The 19,939-nt window shown below is 67.4% G+C and overlaps 1 protein-coding gene across 5 annotated transcripts; it reads right to left on the bottom strand.

Annotated features, from left to right (window-relative positions):
• Positions 1-550: 550 nt before the first annotated feature.
• Positions 551-19,314, bottom strand: PEAR1 (platelet endothelial aggregation receptor 1). 5 transcript variants are annotated; one of them, XM_045983206.1, is made up of 23 exons: positions 19,248-19,314; positions 12,297-12,423; positions 10,842-10,983; positions 10,035-10,139; positions 9,618-9,718; positions 8,897-8,989; positions 8,411-8,654; positions 7,568-7,685; positions 7,277-7,413; positions 6,995-7,207; positions 6,574-6,748; positions 6,363-6,483; positions 5,513-5,676; positions 5,318-5,420; positions 5,038-5,184; positions 4,728-4,853; positions 3,774-3,902; positions 3,547-3,675; positions 3,180-3,392; positions 2,883-2,971; positions 2,655-2,763; positions 2,120-2,368; positions 551-1,736 (listed from the first exon to the last, which is right to left on the bottom strand). In XM_045983206.1, exons 3-23 carry the CDS (start codon positions 10,940-10,942, stop codon positions 1,585-1,587), a joined length of 3,018 nt encoding a protein of 1,005 aa, XP_045839162.1. In that variant the 5' UTR covers positions 10,943-10,983; positions 12,297-12,423; positions 19,248-19,314; the 3' UTR covers positions 551-1,584. The 5 variants fall into 5 exon arrangements, with proteins under 5 accessions (XP_045839162.1, XP_045839164.1, XP_045839165.1 ...); XM_045983208.1 differs by having other exon boundaries at positions 12,319-12,423; XM_045983209.1 differs by lacking the exon at positions 19,248-19,314 and adding an exon at positions 13,462-13,598 and having other exon boundaries at positions 12,319-12,423.
• Positions 19,315-19,939: the final 625 nt, after the last annotated feature.

Below are 19,939 nucleotides of genomic sequence, written 5' to 3'. Positions count from 1 at the left end.
GAGCCACGGCCGGGGCGGAGCAGCCGGGGGCGGGGCCCCGGAGCGAGCTCGAGGGGAGAGCGGGGTCGGGAGCGCTCCGAGTCCGCGCGGCCCGTGGCGCCCTGGAAGGCCGCGAGCGAGTGAGGGACGCGGCAGCCGGCGGGAAGGGGCCGAAGAGTCGGTGGGGACGGATCCACTTCCGGGGCGCTGGAAGGAGAGGGTCCTCGTGGGAAAGGCGCGGCGCGACCCGTCTCGTTAGCCTCCGGGAAGCGTGGGCAGTTAGTAGATCCGCACTCGGTGTCCGCGGGTGGTGTAGACCCTGCCTGTCCACCGCGGCGGGCCCCCATTTGAGCGGCCCCTCTCCCGCCTGCCTTCCCCTGCAGCCTCCGCAGGGCTGTGCGCCCCCACGGTCACTCCCAGCGCCGGCCGCCTTTGCGCCGTGGTGCCGCTGCCCTGCGGACAGGCCGCTCCTAGGAAGCCGGGCCTCCCGCGGCCTGGCTCTGAGCCCGCGCTAGCCCGCACCTGGGCACCCACGAGCCCTCACCCTGGTACTTTCCGCTCACTCAGCCTCTCCGCCTTTGGGGGAACATTTATTGAGTATCTGCCGTGTGCCAAGGGGAACCAATGTTGGGCACAACACATGATTCCTGCCTTCAGGGGACCCACCGCGCGGTGGGGGAGGCAGAGATGAATCAAACGATCCCATAAAGAAACCACACAGAGAGCCGGTCCGGAAGGCCTCCTCCAGGCGTCCCTCCGGGGAACGCGCACACTTGGAGTCCGCGCAGAGCCAAAGTGGCGCTTCCACAGGACAGCATGCGAAGGACAAGCAGCAGAAAAGAGGTGAGAGTGGAAGAGAAGAGGACGGATGTGCAAAGTCCCTGTGGTAGGAAGAAGTGTGGCTCGCAGGACCTGGGGCCCAGGGTGACCGGAACAGAGTGACTGTGAACACAGTTCCAGGTGAGGCTGAAGAGACCAGCCAGGCCAGCAGAGCCCCTAAGGCCTTGGACAGTTCTGACTCTGGTCCGAGAGCCATGGGGCGCCCATGAAGATGTTCAGACAGAGGTCACCTCACCGCCTGGTATTCTGAGCAGTTGCTTGGAGCGGGTACGCAGTGGATGCAGGCAAGACAGTCAGGCCATTGCTAGAGTGGACTGGTTTGGGCTGCCTCTCGACTACACAGGACAGGCTGTGTGCCTGGAACCCGCTGAAGCCACACACACACACACACACACACACACACACACTGCCCAGCCTGGGAGTGCACAGGAAAGGAACCCTGTATACATTTTCAACATTAATCTGAAATCAAACTTCTAGCAACATTGATCCCACCCATTTACGCACAAGAGCCCCAGGGCCTTGGGAGCCACAGGTTGGAGCATGGACGACAGGGAATGTGGGCTTTCTGCTGACCGGGGTCCCCCAGGCTGGAAGCTGGGAGCCAGGCCCTGTCCCCTCCACATTCACTTCCTCTAGCAAACGTCAAGTTCCTGGTCTGTCGGTCCTCTCCCTGCTCCTGGCAGGGTACACAGAGCAGGCTCTGTCCCCAACCTCAGGCAGCAGAGAACAGGTATGTGGGTCCCTGCATGCCACTGTAACTCCTCAGCGGTCCTGGCGCCAGAGCGGGGGTGATGGGGGGTGCCGAACTGGAGGCAAGTCATAATGCCCGGGGATGTGGCTGTTCTTCGGTGAGTCGTAGTGGCCAGGGGGCAGGCCCGGAGGCAGTGGGGGCTGGGAGCCCACAGAGTCTCGGTCTGGGGACAGAGAGGGGACAGGATGGGAGATGGCTCCTCCCTCCTCACGCCTCTCCTCCCACTGCCAGCCAGGGACGCCACCCTGACCTCACAGGGTGAAGACCCTTTGTCACCAACCTCATTCCCCTCTTTCCTGGGTACCAACTGCTCAAGTCAGGCACTGTTGGACCATTCCAAACCCTCAGCCCTGTGTAGCAGGGACACCGCTCACGGGCCCTGAGAGGCCAGCTGATGTCCCAAACCTCGTGCCTGGTGTGAGCCCAGGTTGGAGCCCAGGGCTGCCATGCCGTGTCGCAGTTGCTTTCTCTCCCCCTAACCCTTCCTTCCCCCTCGCTGTCCTGGCCACCACCAGCCCCCTGCCCAACGGAGAAAGGGGGGCTCACCGTAGGTCAGAGGGCTGGGCTCTTCGTAGGTGCCGCTATCTCTCTGTGGCTGGGGGTGTCGCCGGCCCTGGCTGTCCCAGACCTGAGCTGGCTGCCTGGGGGGGGACCTCGCAGGAGGGCCTTTCATCTCCACATAGCTGCTCTCCCGGGGGCTCCCTAGGAGGCTGGGCAGGTCCCGGATGGTGGCATAGGGGTTCTCACTACTCAGGGAAGCCACGCTGGCCCCCAGCCCCTCTTCAGAGATGGGCCCTAAGGGGAGAGGAAGGAAGTCAGGCTCCGTGGGGGCCCGGGCTCCTAGCCCCCAGCTCGGCCTGCCCCCTCGCCTCTGCGCCCACGCCTTTGCCAGAGAACAGGCCTGGGCCCCCACGGCTGCGGGAGCTGGGGCTAGAGCTTCGGTGCAGGCAGCCGCTACCGGAGGGGCAGGAAGAGCAGGGGACCGTGAGCACGCAGGCACCCCCTCCTCTGCAACTGCGCCCACGCGCCCTGGCTCTGACTCGCCCACCCCCACCAGAGGCCTCGGCCTCCAGGCTCCTACCCCGCTCCAGAGACCCCGGCGGGGGCTCGCGGCGGTGCTTCCAGTCGGCGGGGAGGGTGCTGTGGTTATCCAGCCCCTGGAAGCCGGCGATCAGCTGACTGCCCGGAACCTACGGCCGGGAGGGGCGTGGAGTCGGGAGCCGAGCTGAGCAGGCCCGGATGGAGCTTTCCAGAGACCCGGGTCTGGGCCCGCCCCTCGGCAGCGCCCCCGCCCTCCCCCAGCACTGACCTTGTTAGGGGGCGGGGGGTTCGGGGAGCACTGTGACAGCGTGTGGTAGCTGGGGTTGGAGTAGTAGTGGCTGTAGCTCGGGGGGACATCTGCACAGACAGACACAGGCGCGTGGGGGCCCGGCCAGTCCGAGAGAGGCCCCAGGCCCCGGAGAGGGGCTCAGCCCCACTGGCAAGTCAGCGGCGGGCCTGAGCCCTCCTCTCCCCTCTGACGCAGACGGCACCCTCCCCATCTTTTCCGGCCCGGGAGCCCTGCGCCCCCCTGCCCCGGCCCGGCCCGGCCCGCAGGCCAGCTCACCTGGCATGACGTACTCGGAGCTGTCCAGGTGCCCGCCGCTGTAGGCCACCACCAGGTGCCGGTGTTCCTTGCCCTTCTGCCAGTGACGGTAGCCGACGAAGAGCGCCAGCAGGGCCACCACCAGCGAGCCCAGCACTGCGATGCCGATGACCGCCCCCAGCGAGTTGTAGGCCACGGGAGAGGTCGGCATCATGGTGAAGGGCTCCTGGTTTCCTAGGGGCACGGGGTGGCCACTCAGCCTGGTGTCTCGGGTCTGCTGCGGCGCGCGGGGCGCGTGTATAGGAGAGGTCCCAGTGGGGAGGCCAGGAGCACCAGGGGTCTGGGTCCTGGTGGCCTAGGGACAAGGAGGGCCTGGAGAAGAACTCACCAATCCTGCAGGGGGCACCGCTGTCCTCTGGGGGACACACACAGGCCCCGGTGACCGGGTGGCACCTCTCTCCAGGACCGCACTGGCATGGCTGGGAGCAGTTGGCTCCGAACGTCCCGGGAGAGCAGCCTGGTGGGGAGACAGGGAGGTGGGTGCGGTGAGGGGCCAAAGCGGCAGTCCCCTCCCTGGGCTGGGGGGCAGGCCACGAGTTCCCTTTCCACAGATACCTTCCAAGCAGAGGCGTCCTGTCCAGCCCGGGGGGCAGAAACAGCTCCCATCCTGGGGGTGGCAGGTGCCCCCGTGGCCACACTGGCAGGGCTGGGCACAGTCAGCTCCCCAGTGTCCTGGAGGGCATGCTGCAGGGGACGAGTGGCCGTCTGCCGGGGCAGGGCCAGCCCCCCCCGGACGGACGCTCAGCCCCCAGCCTTCCTGAATCTGCTCGGCCTTGGTCTCCCCGGGACACCAAGGTTTCGAACCACAGCTGCCACGGGCGACCCACGGATGCTTGTCATGTGCCCACCTGCCCGCTCGAACCTGCGTTTGGTTCTCTAACAGCCGTTTCAACATGGGGCGCCCAGGGCTGGACAAGCGACGGGCCTGTGACTCCCCCGCACTTAGCTCTGACTCTTTTTTCTCTTTAACCAAAGACGGAAGTAAGTGTCCGTACTGCTTAAGGCAGAGTTTCTGTGCATCCAACACCAGCGAACAACGCAAGTGCAGCCCGGCCAGAGCTCCCCCGGGGACGCCGCCCTCCATCGCCTCCCCGCGCCCCCGAGCCCGCACCCAGCCTCTCTGCTCACCGCTTCTCACTTCCTCCTAACACCTGCAGTGTTCAGGGCTCTGGGCTAATCTGTTCCATAATGTTATTTATGCATTTTTGTGGGGAAGAAGCCACTTAGAAATAAATATAAATTGACAAACGCAGAAGCAAAAAGAAAAACATGTGAAACCAAGCTCAGGGCTCCCTCACCCGCCGCCGGCCCCGGGGCCCAGACAAACAGCGCCCTGCCCAGGCCACCCTGCAGAGGGAAGTCCCAAGCTGCGCCCCGGGGCCCCTGGGTCATAATAGAGTGTCCGTACGTTTTATATAAGCTACAGAACCCAAGTGGGCCTGGAAGCCTCCGGTCCTCAGCCCAGCGCTCAGCACGCACACGCGCTCTCACACACAAGCCGCCACCTACGCTGGGAGCAATTGGGGCCTGTCCAGCCGGCCAGGCAGTAGCACGTCCCGTCCGAGGGGTGGCAGGAGGAGTGGTTGGCACACTTGCAGGGCACACAGCGCTTGCCATAGCGGCCGGGCTGGCAGGCTGGGGGGAAAGGGCCGGTGATGACTGGGGGCAGGGACCACCCCTGGGTCAGCCCTGGACCCCACCGGCTCCCTCCCTTCTCTGCATTGTAGAAGACGCCAAGAGGGGCAGTGGGGGGCTTCTGGCATCTGACGTGGCCCTGCACCCTCCTGCTGGCGAAGGAGGGAAGGAGAGGGAGCCTCACATTTCTGGCAGGAGGGCCCTCGGAATCCGGGGGCGCACACGCAATTGCCGTTCTCCGGGACGCAGGTGCCCCCGTTCCTGCAGGTACAGCTCTTACTGCAGTTGGCTCCCCAGAAGCCGTCGGGGCAGGGCAGGTGGCAGCGGGCCCCTGTGGGAGAGAAAGGTAGGGTGAGCCTGGCCGGCGCCCCACTCACGTCCGCAGGGGCTCTGGCGGACATACCTCCTGTGGGATCCATCCCCCAGCTCTGGGGGGCTTGGGGCCAGGACACCTCAGTGCTCACCCGTCCAGCCGGCCAGGCACTGGCAGTTTCCATGAACAGGGTCGCAGCCATCAGAGTGGTCACAGTCACAGCGGCTGGCACAGCCTTCGCCGAACCTCCCCTTCTTAGAGAGGAGTGGAGGGCGGGGCAGGCCACTCAGCCGGGAGTTTGCGGTGACCGGCCCTCCCGCGGGCAGACGGGCTGTTGAGCACTTACCGGGCAGGGGAGCTGGCAGTGCGCTCCGTGCCAGCCGGGGGTGCAGGCGCAGGCTCCAGTTTGCGGGCTGCAGGCTGCCTCGTGGGCACACTGGCAGCTGGCATTGCAACCGAAGCCCCAGGTTCCGGGCGAACAGGGCACGGAGCAGTTACCACGCTGCCAGCCTGGAAGAGGGGCCCCGCAGAGAGGCATGGGGATCCAGCTCCACCCTACCCTACCCCCCACCAAGCGCCCAGGCATGAGCTGTGCCCGGCTCTGGGCTGGGAGCTGAGAGTGGGCGTGGGGGTGTTCGAGGCCCAGCCGGGAGGGAGGCAAGCGTGTGCACCGGTAACACTCTGGGTGGCTGCTGGTGGTCCACCACTCCCTTCTGGGGCCTGCAGAATGGGGGGGCAGGGGGGCTGGGCAGTGAACCCCAAACCAGGTACCTAAACGAGTAATGCACATCACGTGTAAGCCTACAGGGAGGAGTGGGGACAGGAGACCGGAGGCGGGTCGCACATCACCGCGAGCCAAACACAACTCAGCCGTGTCAGAACGCAGCCTAAAGGCTGCCAACCGGCCACCCGGGTGGATCTCAGAAGCCCTTCCGGGCCCTGCCAACTTGTGGTTCTTGATGACTGAGGGCGAGGGATGCTCGCCCGAGAGGTGCCTTCTGGCCTGGACCTTTAAGCGCAAGTAGGATTTTTGTGGTTGAAAAAAAAGCAAAGTGGATTTTCCAGGAAGGAAGTGGCCTGGCGACTTTCCCACCGTCCAGCCGCGGCCCGGGGCCCCCGCCCCTGCGCTCGGGCCCGCCTTCTTGCCCGTGGCCCCGCCCCCAACCCGCCCCTCCCCGGAGACCCTGCCCCCTTACCCTCCTTGCACACGCAGGCGCCGTCGACCGGCGAGCAGGCGATGGCGTTCGCGCAGGAGCAGCGAGCGCTACAGGCGACTCCGTAGGTGTCGGGGGGGCAGAGGCTAGCGCAGTGCGGGCCCTGAAAGCGGGGGGGGGGGGGGGGCGGTGAGGGGGCGGCCCGGACCCTCCGCTCCCCGCTCCTCCGGGTCCTCCCCGCGCCACGCCTCACCGTGTAGCCGGGCGCACAGCGGCAGCGGCCGCTGTCGGGCTGGCACACGCCGCCGTGGAGGCAGAGGCAGTGCTCCTGGCAGCCGGGCCCGTGCGTGTCCTGCGGGCAGCTCTCGTTGCAGTGCAGGCCGGCCCAGCCCGGCAGGCACGAGCACTCCCCGCTCATCGGGTGGCAGCTGCGGCGGGAGCGGGTGGCGCCGTCTGACCGGGTCCGCGCGCGCCTCCCGCGCCTCCCGCGCCTCCCCGGGCCTCCTGGGCTCCTTAGCGCCCGGCTTCGCCGAACCCGGGGGCCGTTCGAGTCCCGAGGCCCCTCCCTCTCCCTTCTGTGACATCTGTCCCGCCCTCGGGTCGGGCTCCCGGGCTTCAGCGCCCAGGGCCTCTCCCATTGGCGTCCGGCCCCTGAGCGCGCTCCCGCGCCACACCTGAGGCTGTGCTCCGGGTCGCAGGTGCAGGGCTCCTGGCAGCTGAGGCCGTAGAGGCCGTCGGGGCAGAGGCGCTCGGTGCAGCGGTCCCCGGTGAAGCCGTGTTCGCACAGACACGCGCCGTTGGCCGGGAAGCAGCGCGCGCCCTGGGCGCAGTCGCACGTCTCTGCACAGTCCTGGCCGAAGCGGCCCACGGGGCACTCCTCACGGCACCTGGGGGCCTGCGAGTGAGTCTGGCGGCGCGCACCCTCCCGCCGCTCCCGCCCCGCCCAAGCCACTCACCGATCCCCCGTGTAGCCAGGGGCGCAGCGACACTGGCCAGTGAATCGGTCGCAGAGGCCACCATTGTGACAGTGGCACTCTTGGGAGCAGTTGGGTCCGTGGAAGCCCTCTGGGCAGGGCAGGGAGCAGATGGTGCCCTGGAGAGGTGAACATGGACAGCCCCTCCGCAGGGGCACAGGACCCCTTGCGACCCGCCCAAACCCCTGCAGGGCCACAGCGCCCACCCCCTTCACACACACCCTCCTCCCGCTGCAGAGGAGCTCCCCATCCTGCAGGCCGCGCCCTTCCTACCATCCAACCAGGTGGGCAGCTGCAGGAGCCCTGGGAGGCCTGGTAGACACCCCCGTTGTGGCAAGGTTGGGTTCTGGGGCAGAAGCCATCGGGGCCCGGGAAACAGGACATCTCACAGCTGCTGGGCAAAGCAGTGAGGTCAGGGCGGCCCCAAGCAGCGCTGGCCTCCCCTTTGCCTCCAAGGGCTGCTCCCCCACCCCTGCCCCCGCTTCCTGGGGAGCAAATCCTGACCTCAGAGCTCAGTGTGGCAGCCAGCCTGCAGGTGCTGTGCCCCCCCCCCCCCCAGGACAGGAGGAGTCAGAAAGCAAAGGTTTCCAGGAGCAGAAATGGCAGGGACAGCCAGCACCACCAGAAGGGGTAAAGAGCCTGCGATGCGAGTCCCTCCCCTCAACCTCTGCTCCTGCTGTTGCAGGGGGTGGGTGGCGGGGGCAGGGGTGGGGAGGGGAGACAGACACATCTGTCTGCCCTAGTGTCTCTGGCCCAGAGGGCTCCGCTCTGGAGCTGCTCCATGACCCCCAATGCATCCCCCCGCCCCGGCCTGCGCCTCCTTGCGACAGGCTTCTCTGGGACCGTGTCAGCCCCGCTTTGGGACACCCGCTCACACACATGGGCTTGGTCATCTGCACAGACAGCCTCCCAGCTGGAGGACCTTGCTGTCGCCTCACAAACAGGGAACAGCTCACAGAGACTCAACGATGGGCTCCAGGCTGCTCAACTGGTCAGTGACGGAGCTGGGACGAGGACCTTGGCCCCCCCATTCTGTCCCACTGGGGGCCCAGCTTGAGTCTCTTCATATCTGCACGTGGGCCCCTGTGGTCCTGTGCCCGCGACCCCATTGTGCACCTGGACCCCTTCTTCTCCGGGGGGCAGAAGCAGGCTCCGGTCCGGGGGTCGCAGGGCGCTCCGTGGCACTTGCAGCGTAACCCGCAGGCGGGGCCGTACTGGCCGGGGGGACAGGGCTGGAGGCAACGCGGGGGCTGCAGGCCCAAGGGGCAGAAGCAGGCTCCGCTCTTGGGGTCGCAGGAGCTGCTGTTCCCACAGTGGCAGGGCTCATCACACTGAGGCCCCCACACGCCTGGGGCACAGGCTGTGGGAGGAGGAGGGCAGAAGAGGGTCACCAGGGTCTCCCCCTCCCTAGCCTCCATGAGTCCAAGCCCACTCCCCAAACCTGTGCCCCGTGCCCCCCTTCAGAAAAGGCAGCTGGCCGCTCTGGGGCTCTTGGAGTGTTGGGGTGCCTGCCCCAGGGGGCTAAACCCCTGTGAGCGGTAGGGAGGGTGCGACCCGGCCCACCCCCACAGCCTCCCCCCCCCGCAGTGCCCCTGCACTCACCGCTGGAGCAGTCCTCGCCCCGCCAGCCCTGCTCACACTGGCACCGACTGGGAGCCACGCAGCGGCCGTGGACGCACTCCTGGGCGCAGAGCGCTGGGGCAGAGATGAGGGAGTGAGAACCGCTTCCTCTGCTTCCTCTGCCCCCACCGGCCTTTCCCCCTCGGAAGCCCGACCCCGGGGGGCCTGACGCTCCCAGAGCAGCCCTCGGCCTGGAAGAAGTGGCCACAGAAGACAGGGCCAGTGAGTCAGGCCACAACTTGACAGGAGCTCAGAGTCCAGGCTGCCCAGCCCCTTTCGAGCACCGTGGTTGGGAAACAGAGGGGACCCTCAGGAGGGAAGCAGACTTGGCTGCTATGTGGACGTCGGTGGGTGGGGGCAGACGGTGACGGTGACCGTGACAGTGAAGGTGACGGTGGGGGAGAGGCAGAGCAGGCTCCTGCCGGGGTTCCGGGCTGTGCGGTGGGCGCCAGGCAGGTGAGCCTGGGCAGCGACCAGTGGAAGACACACAGCAACAGAGGCAGGGACGGGAAGAGACAGACTCACAGTGACAGAGGGACGCAGGCAGCCCTGAGACAGACAGACGGGCAGAGATGCTCCAGCACGTGAGAGGAGGGGAGGGAGAAACATGGGGCCAGCTAGGGCAGAGGTGGCTAGTGGCCGCTGCTGGGGGTGGGGACAAGCCTGGAGGCAGCAAGGAAGGACACGGGAAGGACAGACTCACGGACACAGGTGTCCCCGCTCTCATAGAAGCCTTGGCAACAGCGCAGGCGTTTCCGGTGCTCCGTCCTCACCACCTGGCGGTACACCGGCCTGTAGACGACCCTAGGGGACCCCCGAAGGTGGCCCTCAGTGCCCCCGGGCTGAGACCAGGCCAGCCACGCCCACCGCTGTGCGACCCCGGGGAGGCCCCTGCTCGTACAGCAGGAGCAGTCCCTTGCTGCCCCCCCACACCTGCGCACACGCACACACGTGCACAGGTGCACACACACCCACACGAGCCCCCCCAGACCTCCCTCTCAGTGCCGTGAGGCCAGATGCTTCCTTCGCTCTCCCGAGTTTCCGAGAAGAGAAGGGGGAACGGAGAGCCGGCGCCGCTGAGCCCACGCGGGTGGGGGGCAGGGAACCGGGGGGCACTCACGTGGGCTGGGGGCAGGCGTGGGGGCTCTCCCAGGGCCGCTCACAAGGCTCTGAGGGGAGCAGGCTGAAGGGGCGGGAGTGGGACTCCTTGGTGATGGTGGTGAAGCTGCAGGACAGGGGTCAGGGGTCAGGGCAGGGGAGGCCGAGCAGCCGCAGGGCCCTCAGGAAGCGGGGGTGTGAGGGCTTGGCCATGCTGGGGAAGGTGGGTTTGCTCCCCCAGCCTAGGAAGAACCCCTATCCTGGCCCCTCCCTCTGAAGGGGTCTTCCCAGAATCGGAATATTCCTGGGACCCCCTCATCATCGCCCCCTCCCCCAGCCTGTAGGACCAGAGCGGTCCATTTCCCCCTCCGCCTCCTCCCTGCACGGGAAAAGGAGCTGGAACTGATTCCTGGGCCCTGCGGATGGAGATGGGCTGAGACACTTCTGGCCAAACCCTGGCCTGGGCCTCGTTCCCCAACCCCGTGCCTTTTGCTCCCCCTGGACCAGCCCCCCTATTTGCTCCACGGTGAATGGCTCCCACCCTGCATCTGTCCTGCAGCCACTTCCCACGGGGACCAGGGGATGGGGACAAGAAAGGACAGGGTCGGAAGTAGGTCCCGACCTGCTCCCCACCCACCGACCTGCTCCCCACCCACCAGGTGAGGCCAGGATGGAGGAGGAGGGGAGCAGGGACAGAACCAGGAGGGATGCAAGGGAGGACTAGGGAGAGGCAGGGAAGCGGGAAGGAGAGGGAGAGGAGAACCACCCCCCCTTCCCCTGCCCCCGCAGGCAGTAGGGGGAGCTGGGGAAGCCACAAGGGACCTGTCACCTTTCCCAGAAGCTGCAGGTGTTGGGGTCGCTGGGGCTGAGGGCTCCAGCCAGCCCCAGGCCCAGGGCCAGGAGTTGCAGGGGGCACAGAGGCGGTGACATTGCCAAGGCCGGGCTCTGGGGCAGGTGATGGACAACAGAATCTGCAGAGACCAAAGGGTGGGGGAAGACACGGGGCTGTCGCCTCTTGTCCCCCAGCCCCCTGCCCGGGGTGGGCTCTGCTCCCCAAGGTCACGTCCCTGACCAGGTGGCTGTCACCTCTGCCTGGCCGTCCTCCCTCCATTCTCTGCCGGAGTCCTCACGTCGTCCAGCGACCCCCGTCCTCCCCTGCAGACCGCCCCACCCGCCCAGCACCCTGAACTCAGCCCCGGCCCAGGGCACCCGGACACCGGTACAGAGTGGGAAGCTGGAGCCCATGGGAGGTCGTGCGGGAAGCCCACAGGGCCTGGGGGCCCGGGAGAAAGAATGGGAGAAAGAATTCCCAGTCCCCAGGTCCCCACAGCCCATCGTGGAATCGGCCACGGAGGGGACTTTCCTGTCACTGCATGCCAGCAGGTGGGGCCAAATCCCTCTGATGCAGCTGGGGGCCTGTGGCGGTGCTGATGGGAGCAGGGCCTGTCTGATGACCTCGAAGGAGGCCACTCCAATCCACCGTGTTGGGCGCAGTAGTTCCACGGGCTCCCGGGAGCCCATGGCGCCCGGTCACAGAGGACACATTAGGAGCCTGAAATCCTGCTTGCTCTGGGGGATTACTGACCCCAGGGATGCCACCAAACAGCAGAAGCCTGGGAGAACCCCATCCCCACCGGCCAGAGGCCCCACATGCCCGCAGGTCCCACAGCTATGGCCCCCAGGCCGGCCTCAGACGGAAGCGGCCCCCAGCTCGCTCCCGCCTCCCCCTCAGCCATCTGGAAGCGGCTCCTCTCTCCTCCTCCGTCCTGGCCTCGCCAGGTGGGTGGGGAGCAGGTCGGGACCTCAGCTGGGCCGGCTCTGGCTCCCGCGCTCAGGAGGGGCTGAGCTCCTGCCTGGCCACCCCCGAAGCCGGAGTCAGATCGCGGTCCGTGTTCCTAACACTCGTCCTGGCTCCCTGCTCCCTGCCTCCCTGAAGCACCCACATCTGCTTACAATTTTCCCGGGAAGGTCCTGGTTGCTGGCCCCTTCCCCACCCCCACCCCCGCAGTATCTCTGGAATTCTGGAATGCCTGCCCCCTGGGCCCGCCCCGCGCCCCCCACCCACACACTCCCAGGGTCCCCGCAGCCCCGAGACGCACCAGACTTTTCCCCACGTCCGCTGTGCTGCGGCCCCAGAAATGCCTCCCCCCTGTCTCCCACCACCTCCCAGCTGCTGGCCCAGGGGCTGTCCCCACGGAGGATGAGGGGTGTCCCTGTCACAGCTCCCCCAGAGCACGTGTCCCCCCCCGCCCCCCACTGGCCTTCCTGGCGCTCCTCCACTCACCCTTAGGCCTCAGGGCGTTCACCGGCTCTCTAGGGCATCCTGCAGCCTGAGACGCTCAGAGGAGCAGGGGCAGGGCCTGGGGGACCCAGCAGTGTCCTGGGGGATCCCAGCGCTCAGGATGCGGAGCCTGAAAACAGGAAACAGAGGCTGGTTCCAGCCGGGAGCGGGGTCACGGGCTCCCTCCTCCCCACAGCCTGAACTCAGAGGGTGGGATGCAGCCGGCTGGGCCAGTGGCTGGTCTCCCGAGCTGGGCACCCGGGCCACTCTGCAGGGGTGAGGGGGAGACTCAGCCTGTCCTCAGAGAGCCAGGCCACGCGAGGGTCTGTCCCAGGGCACCCCTGCCCCCTCCCGAACAGACGTGGCTGCTTCTGCCGGCATCCCCAGCTGGGCCCTGCACCCCTGCCCCGCGGGCTGCCTTCCCAGGTCCAGGGCCCGCCCCCCGGATCCGCTTTCAGGTGACTTGTCCCCGTGGGGCCTCCCTTGGCAGAGTCCCTGCAGGATCCTGAGCCTCCACACGCCTCCCGCTCCCACCCATTGTCACCCCGCCCTCTGCCTGGGCCCCCAGCTGTCCTCAGACCGGGGCTCGGTTGGAAGGGATCCAGGTTTCCCGCCACCCAGCACCCCCCTCTCCTGGACCCGTCCCCGGAGTGCGAGGCTGGGGGGGCACACGCTGCACAACAGGAAGGACCTGAGGCAGGGCAAGGGGCCCTCACGTTAGCCCCTCCTGCCAGTCACCACCTCGAAAACCAAGGTCTAGAGGAAACGGTTCACCTGGGGGGCTTTAGGAGGGGCAGGGGACAATGAGGAGGGCTCGGCCCCCCCATCCCCCACCCATCCAGGGTTCCCCTTGATAATGGCTGATCAGGGGCTGGAGGGCTGGGAAGATTCTGTTTTCCCAAAGCACCTCGGGGTCCCAGAAGGCACCAGGGCCCCAGCTGGGTCAGGAACAGGCCCAACGGTGGGGTTGGTGCAACCAGTGGGTGGTCCGCAGGGAGGGGTGAGGTGGGAGGGGGATCCCAGCAGGAAGGGGCAGTGTTTGGCCTGACCAACCTCAGCCCCGAAGAAATGGGGATCCCAGGCCAATCAGGAGCCCAGAGCCCCAGCCTGGACCCACAGCTCGTCTCTGAGACTTCGTTGGGGCCCATCCCAACACTCCCAGACCCACCAGTGCTCCCAGAGGGGCCGGGGCCACCTCTCCAGGGTTTCACATCAGACAGCGCTGGCTGCCATCCCGCACTCACGGAGGGCACCCCAGGCCCCCTCACGGTGCGCTCCTGGAGGTCAGGCCTTGAGTACTGTGTGGAGAAAGGTAGGGAGCCGCCCCCGGGTCTCGGGTGCGGTGGGCCTCGTCCCCTGTGGAAGACGGTGCTGCTCACAGGCCAGGGCCGGGGCAGGAGCAAGTGCGCGGCCCACGCCACGCAGCCGCAGCCGGCGGGATCCAAACCCAGGCTGCTGGCAGGCGGGCCGGCGCTCCCAGGGGTTCCCATCAATCCGGCCCAGAAGGGGAATCCCAGGGGCTTTGCATCTCTTTGCAGAAGTCTCAGTTATGCGGAGGGAGAGATGCCGAGGCGGACAGGAGGAGGGGGGCTGCGGGGAGCAGGCCAGAGCCGTGGGAACGGGCTGCGCTCGCAGTCCAAACCAGTGGAGCTTCTCTCTTCCACCTCCGGACGTGAAGCCGCCGCCCCCGCCGCCAGGCCCCAAGCCCCCACCCCAGGCGGAGCGTGGCCTCCCCCAGCCATGCCCCAGGGGGCCTCCAGGCCCACACGCAGCCCAGCCCCAGCCCCCCTCCTGCTCGGCGGATTCCTTCCGTGGGGCAGAGCTCCTGGTGGTCAGGAGAGTGACCATTTCTATAGGAGGCAGAGGACGGACCAGAGGACCTCCCCCCGCCCAGCTCCCCTCCCCAACTCTTCTCCAGGAGGGGGGTCGACTGAGGACAGCCTCGGAGCTGGGCCGTGAATCCCAGCTCTCAGCCCCCCCCAGGGGGCTTGAAAGCAGCAGAGCTGTCCCACAGATCTACACGGGAATTGACAGACAAGGGCTTTGAGCCCCCCACGGGCTGGGTTCGCACTCACTGCCCCCCCCCGTCCCCTCCCTCGGCACTGCCATACCCTCTGCGTATCAATTCCAAGAAAAGCTGTTTCTTGTTTTTTTCTGAAGAACCCCCAGGATGATCCGGGAATGGGGCCTTAACTGCTGACACAGAGAAGGGAAGTGGGGGTGGGAGGGGCCAAGCCCCCCACAAAACCTGATCCCTCAAAAGGACGATGGGCTGCCCGCCAGGTACGCCTTCCAGCCAGAGGCAGTGCTGAGCCAGGACGCCTGCTCCCTGCCGAGCCAGCTCCCAGCCTGACCCCCACCCCTGGGGCCCCGGCCCCTCCTCCCATCTCTGTCTCTCTGGCCCCTCCTGTCATGTCTCGGAGTCCAGAGATCATAGTCCTTACAGCCTGGCACTTACAAGCTGTGTGACCTCAGGCATGTCACCGGAGCCCCGTGAGCCTCCATTCCCTCATCTGTGAAATGGGACAGCGGCCCCCACACCTCGCGGGGTACGGTGCGGGTGGGAACCGTTAGTGCCGGTAAGCCCCCTGGAGCAGAACCTCAGCCCAGAAGCCGCTCCGCGGACATGTGCGGGCACAGGGACAGGACCCCCTTCTTTTTGTTTTTGTTTCTCATCAAAGTCTCCCTGCTCTGGGGCAACTGGGAGTCTCAGTCAGGGAGCACCCGACTGGGCTCAGGTCATGATCTTGGGGTCCTGAGATGGAGCCCCATGTCGGGTTCATGCTCAGTGCGGAGTCGGCCTCGGGCTCCTCTCTCTTCCTCTGCCCCACTTCTCTCTCTCTCAAATAAACAACAATAAATAAAGTCTTTAAAAAAAAAAAACCCCGAAAACAAACCTCTCTGCTTTCTGCCTTTTTCATCTTCCTCCATCAGTTTCTTGGTCTGTGTCTTTCTGCCTCTCTCCTTTCTTCCCGACTGAGCCCCGCAGGGGCCCCTCTCCTTCCTTTCCTCCAGGCTGCCAGGCGCAGCACAGTTGTGCAGTGTGTTCACTGCACAAGGGAAGCCACCCTCAGGCGTGCAGAAGCTCACCAAGCCCTGTGTCTCAGCCTGGCCACGGGGGCCTGGCCCCAGATCGACCTGCCTTGTCCGTCTGTTTCTCTGTGCTCTCTCTAAGCCTGTCTTGGCCATGGAGACAGGATCACCTAGTTCTCCTCACCCACCAGTGAGATCCCAGTCTGCCCCCTCCCGGCTCAGCATCCACACGCGCCCAGACACGCAAGCACAGAACCCCGCCTCCACCCCGCCAGGCCGCCAGCCTGCGGCACCCCAGGCTTGTCTGCCGGATGGAGGGGCAGGAAGCCTGTGTGCTCCCAGAGGCTGGCCGGGAAGCGGGCAGGGGTGAGGGGCCGGCCTTGTGTTCTCTGTGGCTCAGGAAACAGAAGCTAGAGGGTCCTCAGCCGGACCTGTTTACTCATCAGGAAACAGGGAAACCTGGGGATTCTGATTCACCCAACGACTATCGCGTGCCTCCCAGAGGCCGGCGCCAACGCCAGGCCCGGCGGCCGCGGCCTACAGGAGCCCTCTGACGGCCGTCCTCAGTCACGGGGAGGCCCCAGGAAAGCGACTTGCCCGGGGCCACCTGGGGGCCAGCAGCAATGCCAGGGTTAGAATCTGCCTCAAAGAACAAAGCACTGGGTGGAGGGGACCCCAGACGACACAGGCCGGGGAGCGTGTCATCTTTCCAGACCCTCACTCTCTGGCACCCCCAGAAACCCTCAGAAAGCACCGCTGCTCTCCGGACACCGCTCCTGTCTGACGCCCTCCGTGGCTCCCCATACCACCACCCCCGGAAAGGGGACCCGGGAGCCAGGCCTGCTGGCCGGCCATCCCCCTGGGGGCGCACACACTCGCTCTCGTTCCTCCTGTTCCTCCTCGGCCCAGAGGAGCCCCCTGCCCCCCCCCCCAGGGCCAGCTCCAAACCAGACCGGACCAACACTTTCTCAGACTCTAGCCAAAGGCTGAGCACCCGGGTCACTCCTCTGGGGGCACGTGGGGCAGACCCAGGCCAAGCCATGAGTCCACAGGCCCCCAGAGGAGGGACCCCAGGGTCCTGTCTGGTCTGGGGCCGGCGCCGGGACTGCAGGTTCATGCTCTGCCCACCCCCACAGGCTGGGGCGCCCTCGCCGGTGCCACGGGAGGCCGTGAGTGGGCTGGGGACTCCACCGGCCCCCGTGGCAATGACACTTTTATTAAGGTTAGCCTTCCCCGTGGGAACGGGGCTCTGTGGGGCCAGGGCGCTTTCCCACCTTCCTCACCCCTGACCTTGGCCCCCGGCCCACAGGGATGCCTGGGCCCCAGGACGTGCCTTCACCCCGGGGGCAGCGGAAGCAGCCCGCAAGGAGCCCCCCGCCCTTAGGCAGGGAAAGGCGGCTCCAGACCTACCCTCCTGACCTCATGACCTCAGGCAGGCGTCCTGGGCGGGGCGGGGGGGGGGGGGGGGGGGTGAGTTCCTAAGCGATGAGAGCGCAGTCCAGCCGGGCCCTGAGTCACCTGGGGAGGAGGGGCTGAGCCCTGTCCTGTGACTGCCCCCCTCCCCGCCATCCACACTCCCCCATCCAGTCAGAGGGACTGGGCCCCTGAGGCCCTGTGTGGGGCAGGGGAGGCCCCATGTCCCAGAGCCTCGCACGCACCGGTCCCCTCTGGAGACCCGTGTCTGGGCACACGTGGGAGAGCCGTCCCCAGCCCCGTGAGTGTGTGCCGCGGCTGGTTTCTGCTCACTGCCCCGGCGCTCGGCAGACTGCGGTGTCACGCTTCAGAAATACCCCAGAGAAGGGAAGTCACGGCCCCGGGTCACACAGCCAGGCGAGGGCAAAGCAGGGATGGGGACTGGGATGGGGACCGGGTCTACCAACGCCCAAAGCCTGAGCTCCCCTTCCCGTCTCCCGCCGCGGCCTTCCCTCTGCTCTTCCCACCCTGCTCGCCTGCCTCCAGCCCGTCTGTTCTTTCTCTCGTCTCTGCCGCCTGCCTAAGTCCGCCCTTGCTTGCCTCTGGCTCTCGTGTGCGATGTCACTGTCCCTTCTCATGTTTCCGTCTCTTTACATCCCCATCTGTCTTTCTCTCTCCTTCTTGGTCTCCTCTTCCTTCTGCCAGCATCTCCAGGCCCGATTTCGAGCCAGGCCCAGGCCCAGGCGTGCTGCCGACACTCCCCCTGCCAAGCTAGGACGGCGGGGCTGGGATGGCAGGGACAGGACAGTGTGGATAGGACAGTGTGGATAGGACGGCGGGGCTGGGATGGCAGGGACAGGACAGTGTGGATAGGACAGCGGGGCTAGGATGGCAGGGACAGGACAGTGTGGATAGGACAGTGTGGACAGGACAGCGGGGCTAGGACGGCGGGGACAGGACAGTGTGGATAGGACAGTGTGGACAGGACAGCGGGGCTGGGATGGCAGGGACAGGACAGCGTGGATAGGACAGTGTGGACAGGACAGCGGGGCTAGGACGGCGGGGCTGGGACGGTGGGGCTCGGCCAGCCAGGCCCTCCAGCGTCCAGGGAGCCTCTTTCTCAGAGCTTCCCAGGGCACTCTAAGGAGATGCTCAGGAGCACAGTGGCGGAGGCCCTGCCTGACTCTAGCACGTCCCCAGCAGCTGGTGGGGGACAGGCAGACAGCAGCCCGGTGACCTCTATCTCTGCCTAGAGAGCCAGTTTCCTCTTCTGGGAAAGCCTGATAGGAATGGGATAGGGGAGTGAAGGAACAGAGGCCAACCCTGGGCTTCACCTCCCAGTGGAGAGAGGAGGCTTGAGAGGCGAGCCTGGCCTCCCCCTCAGCTCCTCGGCGAAGGGAGCGTAGGCCGGTACCCTTCGGGGTGCTCCGGGAGCGGGAGAGGAGCTGCAGGGGACAGGCCAGGAGAGTGGCCCCCACGCGGCCTCACACACACACACGCACACACATGCACACGCACGCACACGCCCACACACACACACTCACACAGCACTAGAGTGTGCACTGGGTGGGCGGGGGTCAGGGAAGAGCCCCTGCCACGCCATGCCCCTGCCCGGCCCAGGGGAGGCCAGGCTGAGAGCTGACCCCTTGCCCAATCCCTCTCGGAGCCGTGGTCTGGCTGAGCCTGGGAACTCCGGCCGGCACAAGCTGTTCCCATCCCCAGGGACCGGGGTCACAGCCCAGCCCCGGGAGAGGCCGCTGATGAGAGATCAGGACAGGAGAGTGAGGATCCTGCGTTGAAGGCAGGAGACGGGTGCGGCTGCGGGGTGGTCTTCCAGCCCCCACCCCCCCGGCCGGCCTCCCCCAGCCCAGCCTTGCCGCCTCAGAAGCCCGGCCAGCCCCAGGCTTTCTGCCCATCCAGACGCGGGAGACCTGTGGCCAGTTCTTGTGCCCCCAGCTGGCGAAGCCGTGGGTGCCAGGGAGCGGCATCCCGGCAGGTGCTCAGCCTCCTGTGGGGTCAGGTCGCGTGTTGGCCTTCCACCCCCCCAAAGCAGTGGCAGGAGCCCTGATCAGGCCTGTGCTCAGAGGAGACAAGCTGTCCTTCAGCTGAGCCTCCGGCGACCCCCAAGGGCAGGCGCGGTGCTGTAGGCGTCCCCTCTCAGAAAGACCCGCGGGGCACAGAGCACCTCCCGGTCTCTGTGACCGGGAAGGGGCAGAGTGGAGATTCGAACCCCCGTGTGGGCCTCTCACGCCCCCCCCTGCAGCCTAGCAGAGGACCTGGGGCCCCGCTCTCCGCTCTCCAACTGCACCCCCCGCCCCCACAAGGCGCTCCGGCGGGGCTCGGGAAGAGGCCTTTTCTGCATGCCACTAACTTGCTGTCCCCCCAGAGGGCCACCCCAGTGCCCCTGGCCCCTCCGCTGCCCGCACCCTCACCAGGAGAACTCGCGGTCCGCAGCCCTTCCCCGGGGCAGGGGGGACGCGGGGCGCGCGGGGGCGCACAGTCACTCACCTGCCTTGGACCCGGGCTGTCGCCGGCCTGGGGTGGGGACCGCCCGGCGGCCGGGAGGGGACAGCGGGGCGGCGGGACGGCGGGGAGGCGGGGCGCGCGGCCCGCGGGGCGGGGCGGGGCAGGAAGGGGGCGGGCCCCGCGGGGCAGGAAGTGTGAGGGGGCGCCGGGGCGGACGCGGGAGCGGCGGGGCGGGGGAGGGGGCTGTGGGCTCCCGGGGAGGGAGATGCCGGGGGAGGAAGGCGCTGGGGGGGCGCTGGGGGCTCCGGGGGGGCCCGGGGCTGGGGGCGCCGCGGAGGGGGCTGGGGACGGCTGGAGGGAGGGAGGCGTTGGGACGGTGGGGGCGCCGCGAGCCGGAGGGGGCGGTGTTGGGGTGGCGGCCTGCCCTGGAGCGGAGCGGGGGCCCCGGACCGACCCTCGTGGTTCCCGCAGGGCCCCGGCCTGCTCCGCCTCCCGCGCCTCAGCCTTCCGGGCCGCAGAGTGGGCCCGCGCCGGGACCCAAAGAGCCCGTCCGCAGCGGGCACCTCCCCCGGGCGGGCCGCGGCCCAGGGTCGCCTCCTCCGCTCCCGCCCGAGGAGCCCGGGGGGCGCGCCGCGACCTGGGCCCGACCTCCGCCGGCGCCACCTGGCGGCCGCAGCGCGCTCCCGCCGCCCTCTTGGAAGGCCGCGGACGCCTGCTTCCTCTCTGCCTGCCTC

This window comes from Meles meles, chromosome 17 (genome assembly GCF_922984935.1).
Source record: "Meles meles chromosome 17, mMelMel3.1 paternal haplotype, whole genome shotgun sequence".
Classification (NCBI taxonomy): domain Eukaryota; kingdom Metazoa; phylum Chordata; class Mammalia; order Carnivora; family Mustelidae; genus Meles; species Meles meles.
This window is presented reverse-complemented; position numbering and strand designations above follow the sequence as displayed.

Excerpts from the sequence above, each read along its gene's own strand:
- PEAR1 (XM_045983206.1), bottom strand. The coding sequence starts at position 10,942 with ATGTCACCGCCTCTGTGCCCCCTGCAACTCCTGGCCCTGGGCCTGGGG. Across the intron at positions 8,990-9,617 it reads GAGCGGGGACACCTGTGTCC|CGCTCTGCGCCCAGGAGTGC; the intron begins GTGAGTCTGTCC and ends TCTCTGCCCCAG. Across the intron at positions 4,854-5,037 it reads AGGGCCCTCCTGCCAGAAAT|CCTGCCAGCCCGGCCGCTAT; the intron begins GTGAGGCTCCCT and ends CTTTCCCCCCAG.